Below are 19,162 nucleotides of genomic sequence, written 5' to 3'. Positions count from 1 at the left end.
GTGGGTTGGTTTTTTTGTAAACATATCATAGCAATTTGAGGATCTTCAGCTTAGATCATGCTTATTAATGCAGCAGTTACTCAGGAATAATAGCTCCAGTGATCACTTCAGTTTGTTTGTTTGTTTGTTTGTTTGTTTGTTTGTTTATATTTGTTTATATGATCAGGATATAAATTCAAGTACTGTACAGTGTAAAAAAAAAGGATGCAATTCTAAGTTCTCTGCAAGCATGGTAAACTGAAAGTGATCTAATACACATACAAGTAATTATATGAGAATTCTTTTCATGACACTCATATAAAGTTCCCTGTAGAAGTATTTGCTTCCTCTTACTTGGACACAAAATAAAGAATAATGGAAATGTTTGTTTTTTTTATCATAGCAGAAACAGTCTGCTGTACTTGGACGTTTTTTCCCAGTGGATGTGGGTGTATGGTATTATTTATTTATTTATACATACATACATACATACATACATACCCCACCCACTCTGGGCAGCTCCCCACAGAATATTAATAAAAAAGCGACAACATCAAACATTTAAAACTTCCCTAAACAGGGCTGCCTTCAGATGTCTTCTTAAAGTCAGATAGTTGTTTTTATATTGTTAAATCCAGACTTGGTGAGAGTGGAAATCCACTAACTGAACAACTCTAAGGAAAAGTGGGGAGGCCATTTTTGCCAATTTCCCTACAGCCCCCAATGCCCAACTAAAATCTGCTACAGAGGGTTGTGGGGAGGCCATACTAGAGGGTTGCACGAGGCACTGGCAAAAAAATCACGTTGTCTCATTATGTCCAGCCCATAATAATTTTTCTTCAAGTGCTCTTTTGTGCAATCACAATTGTTGGATCATCATCTGTGCACAATACACCTTACCCATCAGAAGGCCTTGGAATTCTAGTTCAAAGCATGGGCACAGATGCCTTGGAGAACTATATTTCACAAGTACCTGCTGCCTCGGATCATCCTAGGTCCTGGAGAGGGAGGCCTCATAAAGAGGCTTCCAAAGAGATGTTCCTTCTCACTACCAGGCTGAAGCTATGTTCAGTCTAGAAAGATCATAACTTGGTGGTAGACCACATGCTATGCATATTGAAAGACGCAGATTCAATCCCTGGCATCTTCAAGAAAAGGAATAAGGCAGCAGATAACAGGGAAGACTCCTGCCTGATACTATCTCCAGTCAGATGAGACTGCAATGGAATAGATGGACAAACAGCCTGATCTGGCATATCACAACTTTCCTACATTGCCCTTATGTTCAGAATTGTATTTATTTACTAGATGTATACCCTCCTTTTCAACAGGCTATAACTGATATTTGGCTTATCAGTAGGATTGTACCTATTAATATCTTTACAGATTGGCTATAGTATTGTTCTTTTTTTACATTTAATAGAACAAGTATCCTGATGTTGTAGTACTTCCTGAAGGATCATCTGGAGATTACATGATCTTAAGAAGTGCTAACCTTCCTGGGTAAGGAAGCTTTATGATACACATTAAAGTTGTTGATGAATGGTCATAGTTATAAATTATAAGTGGAATTCGTCTATTTATTCTATTTACAGCCTTTCCTTCCTTCTAAAGGAGGCCAAGGCAGCAACTGCATTGAAACTGACATAATGGGAAAGTGGTGGTAGCTTTTCAAAGGTTCACAGTATTGAAACATGTTGGCACAATATGCTGTATTTGAAACTGATGCCAATAGAAATATTGATTGAGCAGGAACACATATTTTAGCAGGAAAGATTTCTCAAAATGAAATCTCTTTAGAATCTGCGAAATGCATTGCTTCAAAATGCAAACTAAGGTGAGTTTCATAACTTTACCTGCTTCAGGTGGAGTCAGCCTTTGAAAGTAAATTAATGATTTGGTTCATAGTCTTAGCTAAAAAAATGTTGAAATCCTCAAAGTGGATTTACAGTTTCTAGCATTTCTTATAAAGGCCTCAAGGCCATGATTAAAGTCTAGTACCAGAAAGTAGGCACCCTTCATTACTTTGACAACACAGTCATTGTAAGTGCCCTTCCATATTTAATAGTGCACTTCTCCTATGAGCCAACCTTCCTTTACCTGAATAAATTGCAATAGGTAAGTCTTCGAACAGGAAATTGCTATCATTGCAACTGACCTTGCCCAGCATTAATGTGCCTTGGCAGGATGGTAGTCCTGGTGTACAAAAGTGTGTTTAGCAACTACGCAATTGGTACCAAGCACGTCTCTTGAAGGGTTAACTGTAGGGTTTTCCTGCCCCTGAAAGCAGCAGCCTGAAGAGAAAAGGCTGAAGTAGACTTAACAGCAAAAATAATATTCTTCCTAAGCATCAGAAATTCTGCAGCAGCAGGTATACACCTAGTAGTGTGTATTTGCTAACTGCACAGTTTTTTGCAATACAGAATTTGACCTGTGAAGCTCTGACATTTAATATCATTTGCCTTTTATAGACTTGAGTTAATGATTGTTTGGAAGATATATGTAGATGAAGAAGGAAAAGTTACACCAGTCTTGGATCTCCTCCACAAAATACCAATGTCAGGTATGCTTACACAGTACTGTATAAAGTATTTCTTCCCTTGTTCCAACCATTTAATTCCAGCTTCATTCTCTCTCTGAAAGTCTTCTTGCTTTGCATTCCTGAAAGTACATCCTGCAAAACATTCATTGTCTTGATAACAGTATTCTTTTGGCAGCACTTAAAGACAAGCTACACAATACATATTAATAACAATAATAAAGTCCTCGTTCGCTTTGTTTTAAATAGAAAACAACTTATTTGGCCTTTTCTCTGCAAAGAAAAAGCATCTTGGAGACAATGATGGTGATTAGTAAAGCACACACACACACACACACACACACACACACACACACATTCTTGCTTCTCTGCCCCAAGCTGCCGCTTGCTGAGGTTAGCTCAGTTTAGTTTAATGAAGCCCCCAATGAATTTAGTATGTCACGCTTGCATATAATATGTAGTTCAACAAAATCCGCATCTGTTTATTAAATGCCTACAAAGACTTTGCTGGCTAGTTCAATTGGTATGTGATGTTCAGCTACTTTCCTCCTGCTTCTTGGCCCTTGTTATTCCCTGAAGGCTATCAGATCAAAATACAGCTGTGATAGTAGAAGGCATGAAGCCTTGACTACTGCTTCATTTGTGACTTTCTTGTTTAAGGGGAGTAATCTCCACTGGATCCACTATAATAACACAGTTTAGAGAGGTAGTCCAAGAAGGAAATTCTTTAAGCCACCAAATAACCAGTTTACTTCTCTCTGTTTCAGTATTTTCAACTGAGAATGCAAGGCTGAGGACCTGAAACCCCTTTTGAAAGTCTGATTTTTAGTAAAGAATTGTAAAGGATAATTGTCCCATTCATTACCTATCAACTTACAACTAATGGGGGGAGGGGGAGATACTGGGCTGCAGGTTTTCAATTCACTCAGTGTAGGCTATATTCATCTTGCCAAACTTCCTACATAAACAGTAATCCAAGACCTACAGGGTTTAACTACTTTCAACCAATAGCTGATTTTCTCCATAATTTGGTTGAATTGTGCCCAAATTTAGAAATGCTTGAATATTGGTATTGAGTAGTATGAACTAAACATCAAGTTTGTTTTATCCAGAAGAGCAAAAATATTAATTATAAATCTCCTGTATTGAAGGAGTGGATCTCTATGACACAGAGACTAGCCAATCTGACAAGAAATTTCAGAGATGGCAAACAATGAACACACATTTCAAGAGTTTATGGCTGCCCCTTATTACAACTTGGCTATTAATATTTGCAATTTCCATTATACATTTATTATTTATATCAAAAAAGTAACTGACCTAATTACTAAAGCAAGAACACGCACCCACAGCCCATGTAGATCAGTGGGGGGGATGGGTTTCATTCATCCCCATTGGAGTGAGGAAATGATGGAAGAGAAGTGGAAGGGACAGGGAGGCCATCTTTTCTCCACTCAGTTTCTTTAGACCTGCCACTGATTTTCAGCCACTGTGCCATTTTCTTTAGCCAGATGCCCAAGATTTCCTGTCCTCAACAGCTCATTTTCCTTTTTCTTCTGTGAAAATTCTGGCAGTGTTGCTCCTTAGGCAGTTTGGCAAAGCCACAGAGGCAATACAAATTATAAATATTAAATGTTTGCAACAGTTGGCAAGTTATAATTAGATAATTATGATACGGCATGCATCCTATTAGTTATCCTAATGACACAGAGGTAGAAATGGGTTGTATACTGCTAATGTAAAAAAGTATTTTTTTCCTAAATACAGATGAATGCATAAATTCTGAACCTCATTCAAAATTGTAATGCTAGACCATTTCAAGTCGTTATTAGTATTTAAAGTGAATTGTTAACGCCATTTTTTCCCCCTCTTACAGTGGTGGAAGCTAACAAGTTTGCATCAGATGCTCCGTACTGCTTCAGAAGTCTACTACATGTGCTTGGAATACAAGCATGCATTGAAACACTGATCAAGTCACTTTGCAATGATAAATGAATACCAGGACAATAAAATATGCATCTATAGTTTATTGAATATAAACATTAAGTTATTTTTCATTTAGAAATCAAACCCATAAAACATGCTATCTGTACAATTATGGCACATATATATATAAATCATCATGACAAATAAATACAGCCATTTTAAATACAAAATGCCAAATAGATAAGTGAATTTTATTTTTAAAAAGTTAACTTTCTGAATCGAAGTGGTTTCTCCCCCCCCCCCCTTCCATAGCATTTCCTAGAACCTCTTCAGATCAACCTGGTAAACTCAAGTTTATAAAAAGTGACAGTTTCTGTGTTCACAGCTGTATATGTAACAGATTCTTAGAAATGACACTGAAAAGTTAAATGAAAGGAAGTTTCAAGATGCAAAACACTTCGCTCAATATCGCAACTACTTCTTTCCGCAAACAGTGATTAAAGGCAAAACCAGGTTTATCAAATCTTTCATAAAATAGAATTGTGAAATTTTAATTTACAATGGATCAGAAGGCATAGCTATAATTTACAAAATGTAACCTATTTATTTTTAGTCCGAGGATTGCTTATAATGAAAATAGCAAGGTCAAGATCATTGACCCACATACAACTTATCCCATGTTCTTGCTGTTTTTTGCTTTCCAAGTTAAGTAGCACAACCATTTCAAAGGTCTCCCTGCTCTTTTTGAGTGCCGCAACAGTATTTGCGTAAAAGCAAGCTTTGTAGCTGTTCTCAAAAGGTGGAAACCTAGTCCTCAAGCAAACACCTTAAACAGCAATTTAATTCACCCTGGCCCTAGATTATAAATGTAGAATTTTACCTACTTCTGATCAGTTAGTTCTGACCAGAATATGCAAAATCAAATAAGCTTTGCTGCACATCTATTTGTGCCATTGCCTTGTTTTGCTTATTGCTTCGGAATATGGGAATGACAGTCTTCCTTGCAGAACCTTTACATACCAAGAGGAAACCTGATATAAGATATTACCTGACACTTCAGTCAGCTAACAAATGTAAGTACTGATTGTAACCAATCATTAGGCATAGCAGTTTACTAACTTCAACCTAGTTATAAGTCTTATTCTAGAGAAATGCCTTAACCTGCAGTTGGGCTCCTTGACATCCTGTGAATTGAGGTCTGTAACCTCTATATAACCACATCTTATAATTAAGCTGTACAGCTATCACAAGACAGTTTTTAGAAGTAATGGGAATGACTAGAGACACTAACAAAATTATGTTCTGTGTAAGATGAGAACAAGTATTCAAATTATAAAAGTTTTGAAATGTTACCATTATATTTAATGTTAACTGTAGCAGCTTAATTGGTAATGGCAAGAATATTCTTGCAGATTTTTAGGGATAGATACTGTACCTTAAAAACAATGAATAAACTGGATCACTGATGACACACACAAAATGTCAGTTAGAACATAAATGTCTACAGTTAAATACAGATACTAATTTTTGAATGGCTAAAGCAGCTTAAAATCTGGGTTTCCCACAGATAGCCTTCACCCACTTCAAGTATCTTGCCACCAGGCAACCCCTATGAAAGTTTCTCCTGTTCTACAAAAAGCCCATGACATGACTTGCCTTTCTAGCATTTTGAATTCAGAGGCTCAAGTCACACAGCCAGAATAAGAACAGTAATATTCCTATACAATAAGAGAAGCCTATTGCCATTGCACAGCACAGTGGGAAAAGAGTCTGAGCAGATGAGCCCTGCAGCCTGCCAAACCTGAGGCATATATCCTATTATCTGTATGCAAGATAGGGCAAGAGACAGTAATAATCATGCACAGGCACTTCTAGAGAAAATGCTCCTTGCTAACTAATAACTAATGTGAGGTAAGTTTCTAATTCATAGAGTTCACTTTGAGGAACATCTCAATTAGCAATGACTTTATTTTACCCAGCTCTGGGAGAGTTGCAGGTGTTTAATGTAGAAGGGGGAAATCAACAAAATACTAAGTACAAAACTTATCACTCATGGGCAAGGATAATAAAGCCACTCTTTTAGACTTCACAAATGCTTCCCACAGCAGCAAAACACAGGATGGCTTGCTTTACTGGAAGGTTTCTGTATATAAATGAGGCACATGTATAGTTATTTTACATGGAGTTAAGAATATCGGGGGGCGGGGGGACAATTGAATGTAATTGTGTTAACACTGGACCATTTGAAAGAGCTTCATAATTAAATCGTTCTAGTGAACTTTTAAAAGCAACACCTATTTGAGTAATTTGAGTAAGGAAGAGCTGGTTTAGTTTGATAAGGCTGTTTTTCTCTATATCATTAAGTTTCCTTTGTTTTTTAAGTTTACTCGAATGTATTCCAATCGCTTTTTTAGAATGGCCACTACAATACCATTTTTGGAAACAACCAAACTCATATTTTGTCACAAGACTAAAAAATATTAAGATTCAAGCTGAAAACCTAGGCAGCACCATATATCCACTCTCCAGCTTAATAACTACTTTAAATAGGAGTTGGTTCACTTTTACAATTAATTTGAGCAAGTGCTATTCAGCAATTCACATACTATTGTTTGCAAAGTTTCATCTGCAAACCTCATAGGAACACTGGTTCCCTGCATTGAAGAATTAAATTCAAGATACTCACTCCTCTGCTTCATACAGTAGTCATTTGATTCAAACTTAACTACTTTCCCAGCAACCAGTTTACTAAGGGTTTGTAGGGTGCATATGTCTGTCTAACTCTTTTACCATAAATACATTCCTTCAAGGTAGTCTGAGTGGTATTCTGTGTTTCTGAAAGGCAGATAAATTTAAAGCACAACTGAAAATAATAGAAAACCAACATAACTTAATTATTCCCATTCTGTGTTTGATAAATATTTAGCCAGTTACATTTTATGGAGAAGTAGTGTGCAGTCTTCATTTTCTTTCAAGAGATTTGACATCACCGAGTCGTCTTTGGCCTGTGTGTTCTTCAAATAGAAGTTTACTATCTTCCTATCAAGTTTGTACTGATGGTGAATGCTTTCATATGGCTTAAGGTCTAGGTCCAAGACGGAGACGGAAAAGGTGAATCTTGATTTAGAAGTTAAAACCAGTGGCCTCTGCACTGCACTGTAGTTTGAATTTAAAAAGAAAAGTTACTTCTTGCCCCAAGAAAAAATTCTGACATTAATAGACTTTTAAAAATCTTCTACACATGAAAAAGTTTACCCATTACCTAATCATGACCAGCTTCAGCTGATGCTGCATTTTTGAAGTAGCTGTGGTCTTAAATAAGATACAGCTTTTCCAGTCCAAAATGTGGTGGAATGAAAATTTAGTTGATCATGTTGATCATTTTCCACCTCAGTTTATGCCAAGCATCCCTAAATTGTTATACCACCAACACTGCCATAAAAATGAACTGCACTGAGATGTTAGCTATCTGCTTACTTAAATTTAAGTCACCATTTTTACCAGATTATATTGCATCAGTTATAACACAGGGAGAATATATAGTATTAGTAGTCATTTCCCTAAACCAAGACATTTAGGTCTTAAATCTGAAGAAATAAAGATCTGCATAGAAGTTAATATAGCAGTCTGTCCTGTTACACAAATTTTGTTCTGATATGTAAATGATATAGCTGTGGTCCCATGAGGCATTTCTCTAAGATTCCCTGGTAAGTAAAGTCATTCATTCTGGTGTTACCATACCAGTACAGGAATGTGTCAAGTATTCCATTCATTTATGTGCCCCTGACACTGCAGATAGAAACCAGCATTAATGGCTAGTCCCTTGGAAGGTGCATCATCTGTGCAGTTGCTAACCACAATATGAGACTCCCATCCTCATGGGACAAAGACTTTCCATTATTCCCTTACTGGCATAGGAGCAGGGAGCAGAAGCTATGCTGGTAAATTTTAGTTGAGTAAAGTTCTTTAAGTGGTTGGTAGATGTGCACACAAGGTTTTCCAGAAGAACCCCTATTTATATGTTTTAACTGTTTCCCTAACTGAAAATATATATAAATTTCAATGTAACTACCATAATTATATTTTAAATGAAAACCAGAGCCTTTCTAGAGACATTCAGAACTTTGCAAAGTGAGTGAGAATGTAGCAGACATATTCATTAATGACTGGCCAATGCTGACAGAGCAAGGGGCAAAATGAAGGAGTTCCCCTCAAGAGAAGAAGTGCCCATCGGCCAGTACATATGGGTGTTACCCCAAGCATTCTAATATGTCACGAACCTCTTGACCAAGCTATGTGTACTATTAAGACATCTAAAAAATAGATTACTAGGTTTTCAATTAAGGCTGTCTTAGGCATCATCACTTTTGCATGCTTTTAGTTGAATGGGGTTTGGAGCTTCAATTATGATCAATGGACAATAAAATTTGAACCAAAGCACCATTAACTTCAATGCATACCGATCATTCTGAAGAGTGCAGACAGAGAACCTCCAAGAAGCATGCATAACATTCTAGATCATCTTACCATTCATCCTGCTGACAAGGAGAGAGGGCAATCATAATGGAGCAGTCCTTTGCTGTCATTGCAACTCTGTACTGCTGAACCTGCAACAAAATTAAGACAGGACTCATCTAACAGACAATTACTTAAGAGTTATAATGCTAACTCAGCCAATCACAAATGCAAGCCAGCCTCTTATGTCTGCCACACAATTGCCCCTGTGTAAGATATTGTGTGGCAAAACAATAGTATAAATCTTGACCTCCTGTACACATAGATAAATACTGCAAGGGTCTGCCCCCATTTCCATTTTGCCAGTTGATACAATAACAGAAATAGCTGCTGGCCACTGTTGATTGTACCCATATATTATCTGGGGCATGAGAGAGTCCCTTTCTTGTATTAATCAAGGAAGAGGAATCTAAGTACAGTGGTAGTTCGGGTTACATACGCTTCAGGTTACAGACTCCGCTAACCCAGAAATATTACCTTGGGTTAAGAACTTTGCTTCAGGTTGAGAACAGAAATCGTGTGGCGGCGGCACAGCAGCAGCAGGAGGCCCCATTAGCTAAAGTGGTGCTTCAGGTTAAGAACAGTTTCAGGTTAAGAACAGACCTCCAGAACGAATTAAGTACTTAACCCGAGGTACCACTGTAGTTATTAGGAAGCAGGGCATGCTGCTGGCCCTAGCCCTACATCCATACATTAAGCCAATGAAGCCGATTAGGCTTCCATGCAGTCTGCATGGAAACATATACATATAGAGAGACCTATGCATGCAAGCCTTCCCCTGGTCAGACACCAACTCGACATGGATGCCAGAGACTGCCCCTTACCCACATGAATTGGTCTTATGTTCCTCTACACAATCCTGTACATTTATATATGTTTGGGAATTTGATCAAGCAGAAATCAGATTGTATTCATGCTGTTCTCAAATTATGCCACTGGTAGGCCACACAGGTATAGGTTCATTGACTTCATGGGATATTTCACTGTACTCCAAGTAGTCAAGTAACCAATTAATTGACAACATTACAACCCTACCTCTGAGCCACATGTTGGAGCCTACAACACTAGTAACCAGCAGAGAAATATCAGCCAACACATTTAGCAGACAATTTTATTCTCAACATTAATACACCACTTTTCCTCAAAGTTGCTAATAAAACCAAGTCATAAAACAAAAAAAATTAAAGCAGTACTTACACCTGGAGCCTTATTACAGCTTTAACATGTGCCAGCTCCAGACTTATCTTTGGCCGAACTTTGCTAACTGGAGGCTCCCACTGACACAAGGGGAAGGGGGCAATTTTTGACACCAATTCCTCCCACCTGCAGCATCCTATGCTGAATGAAAACAAGCTCTGGAGAGTCAGAGTATTCCCTGGAACAATGTGAGAGGTAGTGCAGAGGCGGCAGGGGTAGTGTGGGGGATTGCTCAAAATTGCCTTCCATTTCCTGCCACAGGAGTGTCCAATTAGAATGTTAGTCTCTATTTATATAGCACACAAATGATGCTGTGATCCATCACTTCTGAGTCACATAAGCACATAAAGAATTCAAGCATAGGTGGATGGCTTCATTGGTTCCAGGGGCAATGTGGGAGAAAGCACTCAGGTTGCATCAATCACATCAGCCCCAATACGTGGCAAGGTCAGATGAAGCCCTGTTCCACTTCTAATGCAGAGTGAAATGATTGGGTGGTGGCTATTAACACCAGCATTTTATGTACTAAAAGAAAGAAAACCTTTCCTGTTCCCTTTGACCAGGTGTACAGAGGCAAAGGACTTGTATTGCTAATACAAACTGAATTGGGAGTGCATTAAGAATTCCTTGGCGGGAAAACTTTTTATCTTTACTTAAAATTGGTTCAAAGTAAGGCAATGCCTTCCACGCAAAGCTGGTCTTAATATATGGCACCATTAGCAAAATCTGCGTAGTAATTAGTGGTGTCACCAAAAATTGTACCTACCTCATCTGTATTATAAACTAAGCATGATTTGTCTCAGACGTTTTCCTCTAGTTTGGACTGTTACCTCAGCAAGTGAATCACTGTCTGGTACCTGGAACGCTACCACTACACCTTACCCATCAGAAGGCCTTGGAATTCTAGTTCAAAGCATGGGCACAGATGCCTTGGAGAACTATATTTCACAAGTACCTGCTGCCTCGGATCATCCTAAGTCCTGGAGAGGGAGGCCTCATAAAGAGGCTTCCAAAGAGATGTTCCTTCTCACTACCAGGCTGAATCTATGTTCAGTCTAGAAAGATTATAACTTGGTGGTAGACCACATGCTATGCATACTGAAAGATGCAGCTTCATTTCCTGGCATCTTCAATAAAAGGAATAAGGTAGCAGATAACAGGGAAGACTCCTGCCTGATACTCTGGAGATAAACCACCGGTCAGATGAGACAGTAATGGAATAGATGGACAAACAGCCTGATCTGGCATATCACAACTTTCCTACATTGCCCTTATGTTCAGAATTGTATTTATTTACTAGATGTATACCCTCCTTTTCGACTGGAGTCCTCAGAACAGCTTACAACTTTTATGAAATGCAAATTGATATGTAAAAACCAAACAAAATGAGTGCGTCTGGAGCAGGCATCTGGTGTCTGTCTCCTTGTATCTTCTTCATAGGGCAGTTGGTAATAGGTGGCCTGGAAGGCAGGGAGGCCGCCTGCAGCAGGAACCCCATCTTCTCCTGCCTCCCAACAGAGAAGCTGACATTAGGATGTAGATCTTAGATGTAGATCTTCTGCTATGCTAGGCCCTAGCCTCTACATCATTAGATGTAGATCTTCTGCTATGCTAGGCCCTAGCCTCTCTGTCTTCAGCAATTGTTCAGAACATATGCGAGTATAATAATTATCTGAAAATGACATCTACTAATAATTAATAAGAAGGAACTTCGGATCCTTGCCTTTGTCAGTGCATATGCTACTGTTCCATCATCTTCAGTTGAGATATCTAGTAGCTTCTCATAGAATGATTCATTATAAGGCCCATCTATCTGTAACACATTCCTTAAAAAACAGGGGAGGAAACCAATTAGAGAACAGGTCAAAAACTAGAATTACATAACTGTATTGCAGATTATACTATATTTGTGTCATTAAACAATTGCACCAAATTTGTTTGCGCTGCTGTTTTCTTACCGTACATCTAGCTGCTCAAAAAAAAAAAAGTGTTTTTAACAAGTGAGGCTGTTGCACCCTCTAGTGACCTTTGTCTAAAATCACAAGAGATGAGCCATGGAACTATTATTGGAAAAACAAGGCATCTCCAAAGTAACATTCTAGTCTTTTGTTTTTGAAATAGAACCTGAAATAAAAATGTTGCAGAGCCCTTTGTTCAGGGTTCCGTCTAGTCTGTCATGTCCATTTTAAAGTGTTTTTGTACTGCTGCAAGATGCTCTTCTTAGTCCAGACCAACTTGTCAGTCCATTTCTCTAAAGTTCATGCTTTGTGTGTACTTTTTGAAATAAGAAATTCAGTATATAAATACTTAGCAACACTCTTGTTTTTTGGGTCTACACTGACTTAGAAAGAAGCAAGTCCCTAACAAAGCAAGTCCCTAACAATGCAGAAGTCTCTCTCTTTCATTCCTAATGTGAGCAGAATCCACTGGCTTGCACTTAACATTAAACCTTGGTTTAGTCCCCAGAGGTGAGGAACCTATGGCACTCCAGATGATGTTCAACTTCCAACTCCCATCACCCCAAGCCAACATGGCCAATGGCCAGGGGATAATGGGAGTTGTCTGGAAGCAGACATGTTCCCCCACCCCTGCATGTAGTGCTGTGTGGGTGAACCTGAACAATGTCCACTTCCACTGAGTTTAATATCAGGTTCAAAGAAACTGAGCTTAGTGTTGTGTGAACCAGGAATCCTGGTTTAAAATAAGCAATGGTTAGTTGAAAACGCCATCCACAGTTTGAAGTTCACTTGTTTATCAGATACCATTGTTTGTTTTAAAACCAGGACTCCTGGTTCACATATAACACTATGTTATATGTTATATTCTTTGAAACCAAAAGTAATATTGGCAGAAAAGAATATTACAACCTCTGCATCAGTCCAAATGTTATATTCCAGAACTGCAGAAATAATCCATATTTCACTAACTCAAATGCCACACTGCAATATTGTTGGTAGATCCTCTTCTCAACAGAGGAGGAGTGTGCATTTTATGAGAACCAGCCCATTACTGTCTTTCTTTTCCCAACACAGAAAGTGAATAACTATTACTGTGTTAAAGAAAAGCTGTGTAAATAAGAACAAGAACTGTCAAAAAAGCTATTTTGTGACAGGAGTCCTTTATCCAATGTGGTATGAAAGAAGGGCAGTTGCCAACAATATTGGTAGTGTGGCATTTGGGTCAGTGAACTGTGGGTAATTTCTGCAGTATAACTTCTGGATTTATGCAGAGGTTGTAATATTACAGACCACCTTCTTTACTCAAGACGCTAAGCTAAGCTGTATATTACGACTCAGAGCTGTACATAGAATGACATCATTGTTTTCTTAAACTGGTAGATCTGAAGGGTCAAATAAATGCAGCAGCTTCCCGCAAGCCCTAATCCCCAGTATCATGGTGAAGATAATCCTAGAATAGCTGAACAGGCCCTCCGAGTTTTAAAGAAACCTTAATGAGCCTTTGAGAACAATCTTCCACATTGCTCAGTGAGCTTCACTAAGCTCTACTCCATTCCACTTGACAAGTTAAAAACTGGTGCCATGAAATCTTACCTCTCTTTGGGAAACTCTTCCAAGTATTGCTCCACTCTGTTGTACAAAGGATATACACCCTCAATATCCAGCATATCCAGCATCTGAGCCTGGAGTGTTTTGTAGAGGAGACATTCTTTGGGCAAGCCAGAGGTCTCCATTTTATTTTTGCCTGAAAGGAAAGTATGTTTTCAAAACTGGTTTGACAAAAATATATATACGAACCTCTCTGCTCACAACTAACAAAAGCAAAGTTATGGAGCAGGGGAGATTAACCATGCCCAATTTATGTATTTCAAAACAAAAGCCAGATTTGTACTCCCAGTTCAAAAAGGGAAACAATGAGGCACTGTAATTCAGTGTTCAGCTCTAGTTAGAAAGGACATTTTCAAAACAAGAGAGAAATGTAAGTCCTTTACTGCTCCCAATATTGAGGGAAGATTTATGGTGATATGCTAATGCTAATGCAAATGGCATACATTTTTAAATGTCAAGGCCTCAAGTTGTACAATATTTGAGAGTCAATCCTAAGAAGAAATATTATCTTAGCACATTTTGAAAATACCCAGTTCCCCACCCTCAAGTTATTCAGAAGAAAAATTTCACCAAACTGATTTAATTGATTTTTAATCATGCACATCTTTGCAAATCTAAGTTTTGTATAAAAGGCACATTTTACACAGTGTAGATTTTTAATGCCATATTCCGGGGGTTCCCAAACTATGGTCCACAGACCATCAGTGGTCTGCAAGCTTCATTCAGGTGGTCTACAAGTGTGGCCATGAAGAACAGCAGGAGCAGCAATTGTGTACAGTCCATTCAGTATTCATATTGATTTTTAATTGTGTTTTTATTGCCACTTTTATTTCTCAACATTTCAATGTTGCACTATGTTGATTGTTTCATTAGGACAAGTACTCCTTATCTCCCACCACATGCTGTTCTGGAGGTTTTCCTACACCCTCATGAGATAATTTAGGGAGGCACAGTGGGAGGAAGCCCCAATGCACAAGCAGAAGTTCTTGCACGGGCTTCTGCTGTCAGGACTCATTAGTTGAATCCCGCCCTCATCAATTTTCAAGCAGTCCGTGGCAAGGAGGGGAAGTACAGAAGCTGCTGAAATATTCTATTAACTACAGCTCTAAAAGCAACAGCATAGGCCTAGAGAAACAAAATATGCAAGTTCTACAAGTCTGAAGAAGTGGGATGCCCAGAATTAGCTTTGCGTTTTCTACACTGAAAAATCTCTTGAAAACTCTGCAATATACATGTGAAACACACGGGGCTTTGCAGCAAATAGACAACTTGAAAATTACAGTGCAGATAATCATTTTATCAATGCATTCTGAAAAATGATTACTAAAGTAATTGATTGATTCACATACTTTTATGTATATTATGCAGACACAGTGGGGAAGCATATACACATCTAGACTCATACTAGTATGCTTTCCTGACAAGTATTAAGGTCGGAAGCATAGCAGATTTTCTGATTTAAAAGCTAAGTACATTATTGGGAAGCCAGAAAACCCAGATTAGACAGAGATTACTTACAGTTCAACCCAGTGGCAACCACACTGACAGCAATGCATATCTTGCTGTACAGTATTTTATCATTTGAATTCTAGAAGGGCAGATGAAACTCAGAAATTGCTTACCATTTCTTGCTATTTCTTTACTGAAAGCACTAGCTTCACAGAAACTCCTTCCTTGTGAGGAGGGAACTGTCTTCATATCACCTGCTTTGCAGGCATCTGTGCTACTCAGTAGAGCCATTGTTATTACATGGATTAATTCTTTCAGAACTGTCCGTGTACAATGAGTTCCATTGACCAGGCCATTTGAAGGAAAGAAAAAAGGCTTCAGGTGGCAAGCAAGTTCATTCAAATCAGAGAGAGCGTCCTCATTATCTTTACAACCATAAATTAGTTCACCATTCTGTAACAGGAAGGAAAAAGAAGTCATACATCTAAAATTTTATTTTTTTCATATTAGCAAAATGTATGGAGTAACAGACACTGCATGCTTGTATGTCCTGTGCTTTTGTGGCTTGGAAAACTGGGTTTCAAAGTGGGAAGCTAAGGACTGAATCCTGCTCAGCTGTGAAGCACACTAAATAACCTTGCATAAGGGGACACTTCTCCTACCTCACAGAGATATTGTCAGGTTGTGAACTAAATGTACAGCAGCAGATCAAGTCTGGGAACAATCTGGGTAGCCAGATTGAAGTGTGGCAGGAGAAAGGTGTGATTTGGCAAGGGAATGCAGCAGGCAAAGGAAGGGGCAAACACATCTGCAAACCTTAGCTAGAGATTAAGAAGCCATGGTGCTGCTTTCCTCTTCCAAATTTCAGTCTCCACTGCCATTTTTTCAAGAGCTAAGCAGCAACCTGGTTTCTCAGACCTAGAACTACTGCCAAGCATAGTTCCAGCCTCAGCTCTCTGGAAGAAGGCCAAAATACAAACCTAAGTTAAAACAAGGAGCTTATTCAATTGCTAAGTGGGATACCACTAATTATAAGTCATGAGGAAGAAGCTTAGCCTCTGACAGGAAAAAAGATACTTAAACAAAAAAAGTTATTGACACAGAACACAACTTAAAAACAAATTAGATAGAAAGACACCCACTGACTTCTGTGAATTAGTTTAGCCATGTATATTTAGCAAGCAAGTCTTTTTCCTCTCGTTTTGCTTTCTTCAGAATTATCTGATAAATCGGTACAAAGCATATTAACAAATTAATAAAGGCAAGGTTTGTTCAAAACATTCTTTGATCATTGTGCTAACATACAGGCTCACCACTGAACAGATCAAATTACTAACAGTACCATCAAAAACTAAAGACAGTCAGCAGAGGGAGACAGGGCTCATGTATGCCATTAATCTACAACTGTGCCATGCAGGTGCAGATTTCAGAATTCTCACTATTTCAGTTTAAAATGGAACAAGTAATGCAAAACACAAATATTTGCTTATGAACTTTTGTAGTTTCTAGAATTAAGCTTTTCATGGAGCAGACTCTGCACTTTTAAAACACAGAGTATGTACAGCCATGTACTGGTGTACAACTAGTCAAGTTTGCTATTTTGGTTTATAATGAGATTAAGTGCTAGATAAAGACTTCCTTTATAGAACAATTCCTTATGTTCACCACACACCTTATCTGAATGCCACTAGGAAGGAAAGATCCTGTTGAATTTGGCTAATACAGGGCTAAAAAATGAGAAAGCAGGCGGGATACACCTAATGAGGACATACGCTTACACAATGGGTGTTTACCCTCTCCTCCCCAGTACATCCCCCCACCCCAAAAAAAAAAATTGGCTCTGGAGGTTGGGATAAACTCCAGAACAGTATGCAGGGTGGGGGAGATGGAGAACCATTTCATCTGGCTAGCTGAAATGCTTGCACTGACAGAACAATCAAAAGATTATGACATTGAATTCCTCCCATGGTCTCTGTTGTGGTAGGATTCACCAAAAGAACCATCACATAAACAGAGGAGACTTGGGAGGACAGTCAGTGGTTGTGCTGAGATGCAATGCTTATCTATAGCTGGCACTGCAATAATAAGGCTGAGTGAGCAACCCTTGGGATCACACTGCACAGCTATTCAGTCATGAAATCAGCAAGTTCTTTCATTTTATATTAACCAGTTTACAAGTTGCCTGAACCCTAAACTGTGGTTAATCTTGACTATGGTTAACTGAAATAAAGCAGCTTTAAAAAACATGGTTTGAAGCAGGCTCATTTTAGCTAACTATAGGAAAGATTAAGCCAGTTGGACCATGTTTAGACATGGCAAGTTGCAGTCAATCTAAACAAGAAGTAAACACTTCCAAACACCTCCTTGTAGCACATCTCAAAAGTGTGCAAGCCAAATGCTAAAATATGGCTTAGTACAGCAGGAGAACCTTTAGCCCTCAGGTCTAATTAATCCCACCAGGCCTTTGAATTTGGCTAATAAGATCATTTTGAGTAAAACACACCAACATGTCAGTCACCGGAAGTCATATGATAACAGATCTTTCTCATCATATGATCTTTGTAGCTGACATTGCAAATATTGGTACTGTGGTACTTAGTACTAAGATCAAAAATAAGCCTCTATGTCCTCTTTGACAGCAACAGGCAGTAGTTTCACACTTCAATTCAACTTTACATAACCATATTTGCACTTCCTCCATTTCCTTGCCTATCTCTACAGATTTTTTTATTTTAGGAAATGAAATAAATAACTTTGTTTCTATATGCATCAATATGTATCCAATTTTTATCCAGTAAAGACTGACCTTGTTGTATTTAAGCCTGTGGGACTAGCAGCTGGTCACCCAGTAAAGCATACTAACAAGGGGCAACAGACATGGTGAAGAACAAAAACTTATTGCAATTTCCAGTGCACCTTACCTTAAATATTTTTAAGTTATTCTGTGCTTCCTGTAGCAGACTTCTCAAGGCAAAGTGCATTCGCTGTTTATTTCTAAAAGGAAAACCACATTGGACTATTTAAATGAAGAAATGTGACCAGGCAAACACTAAAACATTCTTGCTGCCTCTAATCTGTACTCAATATTTCCTTCCTAACCTTTATTCTCAAGAAACCTGCCTCTAATGCTTGGGCATCATCTTCAAGACCTCCTTCTTCAGCAAGGTGTTTCTGAAGCCACATTTACACTTGCCCGTAACTGCCATTGCCACATTACTTGCCCCTTTGATATCTCCACCAGAACCCACCCTTTTTTCTCTAACAGAGAAGATTCTCAAGCTAGGAATACTGTCCTTGCCTTTCATTCAGCACCTATAGCACCTGACCCTACACAAAATTGAAAAGATTTTTATTAAAAATACAAAGCAATACAGAAATTTTAAAATAAATAAATTAAGTAACAGTAAATAAGTACTATTAATGGTAGTGATACAAACCTAACACAAAGCATTCATAAAAACGTAACAGCTCTCACCCTGAGAAGAGATCCAGAGGACAATATTTACTTTGCCGTTTCCACTTTCCTTTTGCTACCTGTTAAAACACATTATTTATGAGTACAAGGGGAGATCCCAACTATGTATTCACATTTTCTAGAAAACATCTGCAACAAGCATTACACCCGTAGAACCTTTAGGATCTCAAATATACAAGTAGCTCATGCAATTTAAACTTCAGTGGTGTCCACATGTTATTTGTCATATAACATCACCTGTTAAATGTTAAGATTTGATCAGCTAGCAGTTACTTGTCTTTTGTTTTCTCTAACAAAAGCATTTCGTCTCTAGTTTCAATGTAATGTAGAGCATTTTTGCAAGTGCAGAAAGGTCTATGGTGATGTGGAAATTCTCCTCCACATAAATCTATATGTTTCTCAATGAAAACAATATGTCAAGGAACATAAGAAGTTACACTAATGCTTTTTGATGAAGACACAGTGGGTTAAATGAGTTTTTTCATATATATTTTATCATAAAGGCATTCACAGAAT

At 38.2% G+C, this 19,162-nt stretch overlaps 2 protein-coding genes across 4 annotated transcripts in view; one reads left to right on the top strand and one right to left on the bottom strand.

Annotated features, from left to right (window-relative positions):
• CENPP (centromere protein P) overlaps positions 1–4,558 on the top strand; it is a 146,773-nt gene extending 142,215 nt beyond the window's left edge. Inside the window, exons 7-9 of the mRNA XM_028718853.2 lie at positions 1,403–1,482; positions 2,451–2,542; positions 4,395–4,558. Of these exons, the coding sequence (XP_028574686.2) occupies positions 1,403–1,482; positions 2,451–2,542; positions 4,395–4,513 (291 nt within the window). The 3' untranslated portion in view covers positions 4,514–4,558. The remainder of the gene's footprint in view (positions 1–1,402; positions 1,483–2,450; positions 2,543–4,394) is intronic.
• The window catches only part of IPPK (inositol-pentakisphosphate 2-kinase), a 31,226-nt gene continuing 16,594 nt past the window's right edge, over positions 4,531–19,162 (bottom strand). For all 3 annotated transcript variants that reach the window (XM_028718843.2, XM_028718845.2, XM_028718844.2), the window contains 7 exons: positions 18,647–18,705; positions 18,093–18,165; positions 15,345–15,624; positions 13,708–13,858; positions 11,880–11,982; positions 8,972–9,051; positions 4,531–7,600 (listed from right to left, as the gene is read on the bottom strand). In XM_028718843.2, coding sequence (XP_028574676.1) covers positions 7,375–7,600; positions 8,972–9,051; positions 11,880–11,982; positions 13,708–13,858; positions 15,345–15,624; positions 18,093–18,165; positions 18,647–18,705 — 972 coding nt within the window. In that variant the 3' untranslated portion in view covers positions 4,531–7,374. The remainder of the gene's footprint in view (positions 7,601–8,971; positions 9,052–11,879; positions 11,983–13,707; positions 13,859–15,344; positions 15,625–18,092; positions 18,166–18,646; positions 18,706–19,162) is intronic.

This window comes from Podarcis muralis, chromosome 2 (assembly GCF_964188315.1).
Source record: "Podarcis muralis chromosome 2, rPodMur119.hap1.1, whole genome shotgun sequence".
Classification (NCBI taxonomy): domain Eukaryota; kingdom Metazoa; phylum Chordata; class Lepidosauria; order Squamata; family Lacertidae; genus Podarcis; species Podarcis muralis.
Note: the sequence above shows the minus strand (reverse complement) of the source record. Positions and strands in the feature narration are given on the sequence as shown.